The sequence below is a fragment of the Terrapene carolina genome, unplaced genomic scaffold (assembly GCF_002925995.2).
Source record: "Terrapene carolina triunguis isolate 2854851 unplaced genomic scaffold, T_m_triunguis-2.0 Scaffold192, whole genome shotgun sequence".
Lineage (NCBI taxonomy): Eukaryota > Metazoa > Chordata > Testudines > Emydidae > Terrapene > Terrapene triunguis.
Window position 1 is genome coordinate 9,618,124 of NW_020664543.1, and position 12,792 is coordinate 9,630,915.

The 12,792-nt window shown below is 43.0% G+C and overlaps 1 protein-coding gene across 2 annotated transcripts in view; it reads left to right on the forward strand.

Annotated features, from left to right (window-relative positions):
- The window catches only part of TRIM25 (tripartite motif containing 25), a 21,527-nt gene extending 15,931 nt beyond the window's left edge, over positions 1 to 5,596 (forward strand). For both annotated transcript variants that reach the window (XM_024195465.3, XM_024195464.3), the window contains exon 10: positions 330 to 5,596. In XM_024195465.3, the coding sequence (XP_024051233.2) occupies positions 330 to 859 (530 nt within the window). In that variant the 3' untranslated portion in view covers positions 860 to 5,596. The remainder of the gene's footprint in view (positions 1 to 329) is intronic.
- Positions 5,597 to 12,792: the final 7,196 nt, after the last annotated feature.

A 12,792-nucleotide genomic window follows, 5' to 3' on the forward strand; every position in this document is an offset into this window, starting at 1 on the left:
TGTGTGTGTGTGTGTGTGTGTGTGTGTGTGTGTGTGTGTGTGTGTGTAAATCTCAAACTGCTATCTTTCCTCTCCTTCCCAGCCTGGCCGCACTGCGGTGGCCATTCCCGACCCCCACCCGGAGGGGAAAGTGTGTTGTGTGGCACTAGCTGCCATGCGGAAAAGGGGAAGCTACTGGTGTTTTGGAGAGTAAGCAATAGGGCCAGTAACTGTTCCGTCCCTTCGCTCCCCCGCTCTTTGTACGTACACACACACACACACGGACAGGCACGTCCATGCACTCACACCTTGCGTTAGTATTTATAATGTATCGATGTATTTCTCCATAGATGCTGCTAAAATCACGCTGGATTTCAACACCGCTCATAACAAAGTGCTGTTATCAGACAGAAACACCAAGATGTCGGTCTCTGAAATACCCCAGAAGTATAGCCCCCACCCTCAGCGCTTCACCTACTGTTCCCAAGTGCTGGGCTTCCAGTGCTTCAAGAGGGGCATCCACTACTGGGAAGTGGAACTGCAACGGAACAACTTCTGCGGCATCGGCATCTGCTACGGGAGCATGGACAGGCAAGGGGCGGATAGCCGCCTGGGGAGGAACAGCAGCTCCTGGTGCATTGAGTGGTTTAATTCGAAAATTTCAGCCTGGCATAATGATCTTGAAAAATGTCTGCCCAACACCAAGGCCACCAAGATTGGTGTGCTGCTCAATTACGAGGGAGGATTCGTTATTTTCCTGGGTGTTGGCGAGAAACATAACTTGATCTACAAATTTAAAGCGCAGTTCACTGAAGCGCTGTATCCTGCTTTCTGGGTGTTTTCCAGTGGCACTATGCTTTCGCTCTGCCAGCTGAAATAATAGGCTGTCACACCTGAATCTGGTTGCTCAGGGTATTTACATCTGCTCGAGCCCTCTCTCTCTCTTTCCGGGATTCACTATTTTCCGGGATTCACTATTGTAGTTCTAGCTTGCTCATTTAATTCAAAGCACATATGTTCTTGCTTTAGCTTGCTGGATGGCTTTTTCTAGTGGCTCTCTGCTTATCCAAAACCACTAGACTGCAGTCCTGCAAGTACTGGAAAGTTACTGGTTAGAAAAGCAAGATCTACAGACTGGATTTAGTGCTCTAGTTTGACACATGAAGAAAGGTGGCGTTTACTGCACATGCATGTAAAGGAGAGCGAGAACTTTTCTCCGTCTCTAAAAAGATTTTACCTGTGAATATTTCCAGTTTTATAACTTAAAAAAAGAAGGTCACAGAGGGCAGAACAGGAATTCTATTTTTAAACCTACTAAATTGTAATAAATAATTTAAGGCACTTGGTTTTTATAGCAATATTAAAGAGGAAATCCCAAATACGCCAGGAGGCAACAGCTCCACTGTTCCTCTTTCTACAGAGGGAGACAAAGATTTTTGCTACACAATGCATCAACTGAATCTTGGGTCAAGTAGCACCAATATTTTTCTGTTTGGGCAGGAGGTTTAACTGGCTGTCGCATGCAGTTTGGGGGCTGGTGCGTCCCATTCTTCCCATCTGAATTCCTAAATCCATAGGTGGAGCACTGATGACCATGAAAACACTCTGAGGTGTTTTCCCTGTAATCACTAGATAGCAAAGATAGTTCAAGCAAAAGTCTTTAAAAGAACCCGGTTTCTTCTTTTACAAGAGAAATGATGACCATATGACACAATCAAATGATTTTCATGGCTAAACATAAGGGTCAGATTCAATTACCATCGATGTCAGTGGGAGTTTGATTCTGTCCCGAATGTAGGAATTTTTTTTTCTGAAAAAGCCCAGCATTGTCTCCCTCTCTTGCTCAATCCCATTACTGGTTCTAGAGATTGATTTTTTTTTTTTTTTTTTTTTTTGTCTGATTTCCTGTTGCTCAGGCAGTAGTCTATAGGCAAGAGACCAGCCTTGCACAGGTATCGGAGGCCTTTAGAAATGGTTAAACCTATGGAAGATACTTCCTACACATGGTTTGTCTAACACTATTGCCGATGGGTGTGGGTTGAATTAAATAAATACAAGTCTTTAGCACTGGATGGTAAAAGCCAACGTGGGGTAGCATATTGGAATAGCAGACCAGAAACTTCTAAAGGAGACGAGCAAGTGACAGTGTTATACCCAAGAACCATGTATCGAAGCCAAGTGTCTTCAGAAAGAAGCCCTGCAGAAATTCCTCTGTAGTAGCTAGGGTTAAGAAGTGACTGATTTATCATTGGCGTATCTGAATTGTCTTAAAGAAAGATTTGATGGGATGGAACAACACAAATTCTGAACATTTGCGGGGTATTAAAGATCGGAAAGGTGAGCAGCACCACAAAATGCTCCTGCTGTAGAGATCAAGGTGCTTTTCAACCCCACCATTTAGAAAAAACAGCCCTGTTTGAAATGAACAGAATTTACCTAAAAAACCTAGATGTGGTTTTTTTAATCTAAAGGCTCTATTTGCTATGCCTCTTGGAATGAAGCATCCAGTCTCACATAACGTATCCAGGTGCTCTACTTCTTTACGTTATAAAGTTCTGCAATACCTCCTTACATTTTGAGGAGTTGTGGGAAGAAGTGGAGAAAAACAGTACGTCTTGGGTTTGTCTAACAGCATTAATGTTGTGGTCACTCACTGCAGGGTCAGAGAAGTTTCTCTTCTGAAGTATGGCATTCCCGGAGTACCAAGTCTCTATGTGCCATTTGGCCATGATACTGAGTTCGGTACTGTGGCTTCCGAAAGTCTGAAAACTGCCTTCGTGCAAAATTGAAGCATCGTTCTGAGCGATGTGTCCTCTTTGGCATTGAATCTGCATGTGGGCTGGTGAATCTTCTAAACTAGCAACATGTTGGAAAGGATGATAGAAGGAGAATACGTTTCTGGCAATGCATTTTTTATTCTCCTAATGCATTGTTTTTACTTTACGTGCTGTGACATGGGTTTACTTTGGAACACGTACAGTAATTGCTTTGACTCCTTCCAGGCATTGAATGCGGTCTAGGAGACCTTTGCTGTAGTTCACAACTATAAAACCCTCTGAAACTGGAGAAACAACCAGGGGACGCAGCTAAAGGTTGGAGATCTGAATGTCTTGTGCCGATAAGTAGGAGTCATTGAGAGGCTTTCCTTGCTAGATCTCGGTGCTCAGACCAGTCCATAAAGAACTGTGAAGATGCTGAAATTGACCAAATACATTGACATGTAAAGCTCTTCATAATGGAACTTTGTATGCCCTGTGAAATACAATGCAAAGCCACTGCAGACACGGTAGGATTAGAGAGGGGGGAAAAGTATTCACAAGAGTTTTGGTGGCAGAATTTTACATGGGCTGAAGTTTCTGGAGTGCTTTAGCAAAGCAAAGTATTACAGCATTCCAGCCTGGATGTTTAACAGCATGTCAACTGTCTAGTCATTCAGAGACACCTGATGTCAAAAATATAGTAATATTCCTTTGGTCAAAAAGGGATTTAGTTAAGGAACTAGTGTGACCTCAGCGCTGGATCACAGTGGGGTTATTTGGAATAGCTGTGATCTTGAAATATAGAATGGGCCAGTTCATCTTTCCAAAACCAGTTCAGTAGGAAAGCAATCTGGAATGCAGGACAAAAGCACTAAAATAGCTTAGAGATCAGGAGCTGGTCAGAGACAGGAACTCACTGACTGTGTAGAACTCCTCCAAGGAAGGAACATAGACAACATGAGTGTGAACAACGAGGAAGAAACCAGTGCAGTGCTGGACAAAGTTGGAAACCGAGTAATTGACAGGACAAAGACAGAGTTTATGGTGGTATCCAGTGTGACTGCCAAGAAGAAAAAGATGCTTTGATGGGACAAAAGACCCTTAACGTTGTATGGCCCATCAAGAACACACAAAGGGGGGAATAATTGGAAAGTGGGTCTCGCTGCTTTCCATGTGCTGGGTTCCTCCACCTCCTCACTAAGGTGATCTCAGTCTTGTTGAAATATTCAGGAGCTCTGGGGTCTTATTCCCCGTAATGAATCCTGCGTATTGCTCAGGAGAGCTTTGGATTTTTCCTCCATACGAAATGTGCAGTTGACACTTCCTTAAAGAGTCCTACCTTGTATTCATTGTAGGTGCTCCTTGGTCGCTCTCCCTCCTAAAGAGTTCTACTTTCTAGTGAGGAATTCTAGGATTTTTATGGGATCTGGGATCTTTTCCTTGTGTGAAGTCCTGCACAGATTTCAGGTGTTGTGGACTTTTATCCACACAAGCGTTTCTAGGTTTTACACGTGGTCTGGGAGGTACATGCTCTCCAATAAAGAGTTAACTAGTATTCAGGCATTTTGGATTCCCTTTCACATAAGGAATCCTACCAAGTTTTCTGATGTGCTGGAATGTTGTTCCCCACTGAAGAGTTTAAAATACTCCCTGCGGACAGTCCCTCTAAGGATGCCTGCTTTTGGATGCATGGGTCTTCTCTAGGCCTGTCTGCCCATCCTGCAGTGCACCAAAGCATTAGAGAGCCATTCTGGAGTAATCTTCTTGGAAAAGGTCGTGCTGTGCGGTAGCAACTTGCGTATCCCTGTGCTGCCCAGAGCTGTCAGCAGTGGGAGTCCAATTCTTGTTGTCCATGCTCTGACAGAGATCCAAAAAATGAAAACCACAGTTTGGGGATCATTTCTATGGGATGTGTGTCATGGATTAGCGGGGGTGGACAAACGGACAGTTGTATTGGTAACTTCTATTTTCAGGCTAGCTGCAAGACACGTGGTTGAGATGTCTAAACTGTTCTCAAATCGAATGAGAAACACTTAATTGGCTGCATTTGCAAGAAACTGTTTTGTTCACTTTTAAGTTATAGTGTTTAGTGCTTAGCTTGATATGCTTGGACTACATTAGATGGAATATCTGTTATAAAACAGTTGACGTTAGACGTAGCATAATAAAAATTTGATCAATTGTTTTCAATGCAATCTCAAGATGATGCAGCTAAAACCTCATAGGTAGGGTTTTTTCCTCTTCCAATAATGGTATAAAAATAGTATCTTTGTCATCAGTTTAAATACCGACAATAGATATAGTCATCCAGTGGATTACTTCTGTCCATAAGAAAAGTCCTTTTAAACTTAATTTTCTAGGAATTCAGTCTGGAAGAAAGGTGACCCAAAAAGCCAGAAGCATTTTGGGGAGGGAATGTGCAAAAATGTAATGAGTGGAGGGACACAAATATTCAAAATGTTTGTTTGAATCACTAGAGCATTCTTTCTGCAATTTCTCTGCATGTGAAATTTAACAAAAAATCTTGTTGCTAAGAAAAATGTGTCCAATTATAACAAGTTTTATTGAATGCATCTTTGATTAAAATTGTCTACAGTAACTAGGACAGTCCTGTGAGCCAATTGATACTTATTGTGCTCTTGCTTTTAACACTTATATGTAGTGATGCATCAATAACACCTACCGTCTGTCTCCTTAGGGAAGCCTGTAGCCATGTATTTGGGAGTTCTATCCTGTTGTTGGGACTGATGATGTACAAGCTGCATGATGTGCTGAATCTAATATCTGTCATGATCTTTTATTGATTCTGCAGCTGAGTGAAAGTTTTCTGAATTCAATAAAGTCGGCTTGTCATGAAATGACTTGTTTAGTGATTTAAACTGCAGAGATTGTGCTCCCTATAAATGCGGACTATATAGTCCACAAATAAACAGTACTTGGGGTGTCTTATAACTGATAAGTGATTGGAGTGTTGTGGGGAAGGGCGAGACAAACCATGTTGTACAATTTTTATAGAGAGCCTTTCTAAACAGAGCCTTTCTGAAATGCACCCACCTCTGGGCTGGGACACTAGCTGCTAAACAGCAGCACAACATCGTGGTTGAGGTGTAGACCATTATTGCACCCAGCGGAAGCTGCAGACAGAATTCAGTATAAGCAAAAAACTGGAGGAAAAGGGAGAGACAGCTGCGACTTGCCTCTGGTATAAAAACACACCACGGATTCTCTTTGCATACGTATTGCCTAAAAGATGGCTGCCCCAGCTGCCTGTAACTAATAATATTTATTTAATACATCTGTCATAATAAAGCCCAGAGACGCGGATTGGGCTGGAGGACCTTCTTTGCTACGTAAGCACTCGCCATGCAAAAGTCGATATAAGTGACTGAGGCGCACCCAGACAAACTAAGTGAATGTGACTCTTGGTGAGCACTGAGAGCGCCACCTCCGTGATGGGTATTAAGTGACCTGGATCTCTGTCCCTGGCTTACTTTTTCCTTTCCAGTGTCTCCTTGGGGTGACCTTGGGGGAAAAGATGGGGGGAGAGAAAGATCTATTTCTCCCTCAACGCCACCTCGCCTAAAAAGAAGACAATGGAGAAGTACCTTCTCCAGTGTCATTGTCCGGGAGCCTGCCTTGGGAGTGGGGGGAGGCTATTGGCTCCAGCGTTAAGAATAGTTCCTGGCTAGGGGGGAAAACGGATTCCCCACTTGCCGCCTGTGCACTGCCCTCCTCCAATGTCTCTTCCTCCTCACTCCGTGCAACTCCCCCCTTGCAGGTGTCCACAGACAGTGGTGGGGTAGTGGTGGTGTCACCCCCCCATAATTGCATGCAGCTCACGGTAGAAGCCAGAATGTATGGGGCTGTAACCCAGAGTGCCCGTTTGCCTCCCTGGTGTTTTGGTACGCTTGCCTGAGTGCCTTGATTTTTGTACGACACTGCTCTGTGTCCCTGGAGTAGCCTTTTCCTTCATGGCCCTGGAGACTTTAGCGTATGTATTTGTGTTCCTTTTTTTGGAATGTAGTTCTGCCGTAACAGATTCGTCTCCCCAACATGCAATGAGATCCAGTACCTCCCATTCGGACCATGCTGGAGCTCGTCTGTGAATCTATTGTGTGATCTCTTGTGATGGTGGGCTCTGCATGGTCGCATGTGATGGTGGACTGTGCTGATGGTGACCAAACAGGAAATGAAATTCAAAAGTTCCCGGGGCTTTTCCTGTCCACCTGGCTAGTGCATCGGAGTTGAGAGTGTTGTCCAGAGCCGTCACAAGGGAGCATTCTGGGATAGCTCCCGGAGGCCAATAACGTCGAATTGCGTCCACAATATCTTTAACCCGGGATTGCGATCTCAATTTAAGCGCTACTCCACTTGCCAAGGTGGAGTACAGAAATCGGATTAAAGAGCCCTTTAAATCGAAAAGACGGTTTGGTCGTGTTGACGGAATCATTTTTTTCGAATTAACTTGGCTAGTGTAGACCAGGCCTGAGTCAATGTCTAGTTTAAAAACTATTCCCCTGGGTTTTCCTTTTCACCAAAAAAAGAAATCTTCTCTTCTAATACAGGTTTTATCACCGGAGTAGCTGAGCTCCTAGTAGCACATTGAGAAACGCCTAACCTCTGTCGTGTGTGGGAGGGGGGAGTTCTCCCAGGGGGAGAACCGAGTGTGCAGTGGAGAGTTTGGTTTTTGCCTTAAGGTCTACCTTGTGGGGGTGCTCTCGCTCTCAGCTCAAAGAAGGGTGTCTCACGCTTGAAGGTGGTGAGGTTTGTGGTGGTCCTTGATTCCTGGGGGAGTTTGTTCCACTTTTCAGTTACATTGTTTTTAAAAGACAAAGCATGTAAAAGAAATCAGACTGGTGTACGTGAGAGTAGAGCCTGAGCCACTGTGCTACCTTAAGCAAGATACCTTTCTCTTCTGGCTGGTAGTAAGATGCCTAGATTCTCCTATGTCCAAGTGCACTGCTCTGTCCCCAATGTGCTGGGTATTAGTTTGTAACTTCTGTTCTGGGCAGTATGTTGACTTTATTTTATGAAGGTTCCTGGGGAAAAGGGACTCTAAAATGCTCTCCTCACTTGTGCATGCAGTGTCCATGTGGTTATATGCGTGACTAAAAGGCCAGGATTTGGCCAATGCTTCAAAAGGGAGACAAATACATATTTTGAACCTTCCTGAATAAGGTCTGCAACATTGGACCTATAGGCCATAGAAGAAAGTGAAGAGTATTGTGAAGTGATCATTATCCATGTGCATGTAATTTTGGGGGCTGGGAGGACACATAGCTATTATTAAATTCTAGGGCTGGATTCGGATCTCACTAATGCTGGTTTCACTCCACTGATTTCAATAAAGTTATTCCAGATTTAACACTAATGCAAATGAGGACAAATCAGATTGCAAACAATAGCCTGGGGAAGTGTGGATGGAAACACTTATCAAACCGTCAGTTTCCAAAGGTTTGTTTCCCTCCTCATAAGAAATAATTTTAGCCTTTCTACAACGTGCAGTGTTTACTTCTTCCTCTCTTGCTCTCTCTTCTTCCTCTCTCCCTTTCAATTGAGTGGCTGCAACTTCTCAAATAATCAATATGTCAGTTAAAAACATGTCCCGGTGTGGCCATTGTACCACTCCTATTCAAAGGCCATGTCATTTAGACTTTCATTGGCAGCTATTTTGTCCCATTAAAAAGTTCAAGACAGCAATTTGTGAATCTTGCTCAGCCAAGTAGAACTGTGAAAAAAGGAGTTATTTTAAAAGTCAATTAATTGTGGTCTATCGGAGCCCTCTTCATTCACGTTTTTTTCAAGCCTTGTCACTGGCTCACATCTGTCAGCCCTGTGTTTCCCAGGCTGCTATCAGATGCCGTTACATTGTAAATAATGGGTTTATTCAGGCCCTTTATTGGACTTTGTGTGGTAGACACATTTGTATATCATTTTACGGTGTAACAATTCCATTTACATAAAATATAGGCAATTATGGGAGCGAGGCCAAAGCATTGGGGGAGGGAGGGAGCAGCCACCATTCAAATAATAAAAGCTAATTGAAAAGAGGCAGATAATTTAGGTGAAAATGCCAACGTGAGCGATTCTTGATCCCAAAATGATTCAACAGAACTTTAGGCAAGAGACTTGGTTGGTGGTGTGCGCGTACATTAAACACTTGACATTTTCCCATTCATTAAAAGTTTGTATTTTTCAGTGAGTTATTGTCACATACTTCTCATTTCAAAAATCAAACGGTTTTAATGAAGGGAGACAGAGAGATCGTCCACAAAGTACAGCCATCTTTCAGCATTTGGGTGTAACTAGCTTGGTGGTATTACCTTTCCCAGGCTTAACCCTGCAAACCCAGACTTGTCCTTGTGATTGCAGTGGGACTACATGCATAAAGCCCTGTAAGTGGAAGGTAAAAACAGAAAACTTTTGCTAGATTATCCTGACTGCATTGAATAGACTGAAAATGACTAGAAGAGGTTGCAGATTTTTGGGTGGCATGGTACAGTTCCTGCAAAATATCCTTCCTTCTTCCTGTAAGCTTGTGATAATAATTCACCGTCACATGATCCTGTTATACAGGCATTTTAGCTGTCCTTAGCTAGAATTTCTAGATTAGATGGAGGGTATGTAACTTCTTGTTATATAACAGAGGGGGGCCATACTGACGTTGCTTGTGGCCTATCAAAAGATTTTTCCAAGTTTTACTTGCTTTGGTGATAAGGGGAACTGCTTGCTGAAGTGTCAATGAGATGATGTGCTGATAGCATAGCATAGGTGTCCCTACAGGATACAATTGATTCCATCTTAAAGTCTTGTTCCTACCCTGTGTAGGGTGCATTAATCTGAAGTATGTGGTGGCTTTTTTTTTTTATATACAGAGGCACAGAATTAATAAATTTCTCTTATCTACTTTGATACCAAGGTCATCACTATAGTATTTTAAGTGCATTTTTCCCTAAAAAGTTTTGAATGGTCTGATTCAGCTCCCTTGTACTCAGTGGAAGTTTTGACATTGACTTCAGTGGAATGAGAATTGGGGTGGGGGGAAGAGGGAGAAATAAAAATACTTATTAAACCGTTGTTGTCTTCTGAGTTTGAACGTGCCAAAGTCTCAGGCCAGAATGAACTTGTATGAGCAGATTTTAAAACCCAGCACCTAAGAGTTCCGAATGAAAATGCTGAGAGAGTGTTAATGAGAAGTAATTATTACAGTAGAAGCATTTTAGCTCTTCTAGGCCTCACTTGGGGTGAGATGAAGATCCTGAATTTGGCAAATTCTGCAAGGTTTGTAGCCTTGTCACATTTCGCCCCGTTCAGCTGTAGAACTTGAAAATGCTGCGTTGAGGTGGGGAAAGTTGATGCATGGAGAAGTCAAGGGCCAGATTTTAAAGGGACCTACCTCCCACTGATTAACTTGAGTCACTGGCAGAGCTAAGAATAAAATTCAGGTCTCCGAACTCTTTGCCTTGGGCTCTATCCATTGGACCATATTGCCTTTTCACTGGTGGCATTAAACAGCCAGAAAATGATAGATATCAAAGGTACTAAATGGGCATCTCTTGAAGTATCCGGGTGTTAGTTACTATGCAAATAGTGCTGTTCTCCTTTCCCTCTAGCTGAGAGACACATTGACAACCTTGAGCTGCGGTCTAAAAAGTACCAGAGCTTAAGTGGTTTGTTCTAAAAGACAAATTTAGAAGTGTAGAAAGTGGGAGTTAGTTAAACCTGTGAGGAAATGAGTAAATCTGTATTCATGTAACTGATCACAATCCCCTGCAACTGAAATGTTAAAAATCGACTGTGTTTTGAAACGGTGTGTGAAAAGGTCCGGCTGGCATTAGAAAAAGACCGCCTACTCTCTGAAGGGGCCACATTTCACCCTGGTGTAAGCAGGCACAAATCCAGTGAGGTCAACAAGCTAATCTTGGCCCTGCAATCTATTCATGAGCTTGTTACTGGATGGTGTTGGTCCAGTCATTCAAAAACTCATTACAGAGTCTTAAGGCTGTTTTTCTCTTTAATGAATCGAAGGAAATGTTCTGTCCCTCTTTTGATTCTGAATCTACAGAGCAGGCTCAAGTCCTGGAAAGAACAAATGTTTAGCTGCATAAAGAACATTGCTGCTTTATGAAATGTCACAGATCAGACAGTTTATAGAGCCAGCTTCACTCCTTTCTTGGAACAGTTTAAAAGACTGATTTGCAACTGTGGGGAGGAAAATGCAGAACATACTTTCTGTGAGTAAACAAAATCCACTGGTTTAAATGTAGGAACAGTAAAGAAAAAGTCTTGCTTTGTTTTCACTGGCCGTGATGAGAAGAATGCTTTACAGTTATATTGAATCTGCACTAGGGCACAAGGCCCAAATTTGCTAATGCGACTGATGATTTTGGGTGTTTCAGTTTTTGAGTGTCTGACTGTGACTGGAGAGGTCTTAAATCCTCTGAAAATCAGGTCCTTAAATGTGTTGGAAGGTGGGTGCACGAAATCATGAATCACTCTTGAAACCATAGGCCCGACTGACTGGTTTACCTCTTCCCCGTGTGAACATTACCCGCACAATGGGGTGCATCAGGGTAGCCTGAAATCTGTAAACTGATTTTTTTTTTATTTTTCTTTCAGTGGGAGGAGAATTTGCTGTCTGAAAATGGGAGGAGCTGTTCTCCATGGAGGGCTCAGTCTCTGAATTTGGGGAAAGCTTTACTTGCAGGCAGTGGGTCTAATTCACCTGGATAACGAGGGAGGGTAAAATGCTACTCATATGGATTCTATAGTATGTTACTTGTACTGCACAAGAGTAAATGGCTACACAAAGGGCAAGGAGGTGTCCCAAACCGGCGTGATCTATCCTGAGGGACTGATGGGGAAAAAGGCAGCCACTGAGCATTCATGTGCCATGAGCTTCCTGTCCTGGGGTGGATGAGGAAAAGGGCCACCTCTGCGTCCCCTGCCAACTATTTGGCGTATCACCCAGGCCCCGGTAGCACTTGCTGCCTTCTGTTTGCCCCTTTTTTACTGCTACGATTAATTCTAAGGGCCCAGTTCTTCAAGATGCTGTGTGCATCAGCCACCCATAGAAATCAATGGGGTGCGCATCGCCTCACAGAATCGGGCCCTATCAGTGGAAGAACACAAGTCCACATGCTATAATAATGTTTCGAAGGAACAGATATAAAGCTACCACTGCCCGATCTTATGTGGCTGCTTGGGCCTCGGACCTTTATGAACATGCTAGACTTTTGAAACAAACTTGTACCCGCTTTGTTTACAGGTATGGGGGATTTTTTTTTTTTTTTTAAAGCTGCTGCATGTTTTCCTTTATGGGAAAGTCCTGTAGAATGTAATGGAAAACACCTTTCCTAGAGGCTTTTTTTTTTTAAATCATCTTGGAGACTTGCATGGAGCGTGATGCCCTTTCTGTGCCATTCTAGAGGCTGGATCAACACACTCACAGAAAGGAGAGAGGTGGCTTTTGAATAATTTCTGTAAGACTTATTGCTTATTTCCCTATTAGGACTTTTCAGCAAGGGTTTCAGTATACCTGCTATTCGGGGAATTTGCAGAGGAATAGATTTTACATGGACGGTCTTTCCATTGCCAGCTTCTTACAGCTGGCCTTGAATCTATGTATTAAGCATGACTTCTGGCCAGCTCTTCACCTATGATGTTATATAGCTCCCTGGTTCTTGACCTACCTTGCGTTCTTTCATTTTTCATTGCTTGTCTGTGTCAAGTGCATTATGGCTTTGACACACAATTAGTCTCTGCTTCGTCTTTTCCAAATAGAGGATACGAATGCATTGTGGATGAACTGGGTTGCATTGAGTGACCTACATAATGAAGTTGTGGGCATTACAAACTGCTTGCATAATTTGCTTTGTCTAGGTCTGTACAACCTCTTACTGTCGAGATGACTATAAGAGGCACATAAATGCGTTCACGGGCTCCTATTATGCATGGGGTAATCCAGCTAATGCCGGGAAGTCTTCCCGTTACCTTTTAGTCTAGTATAGCTTCAGAACAGATGCTATGATTCAGTATGACCCTTCAGAAACTG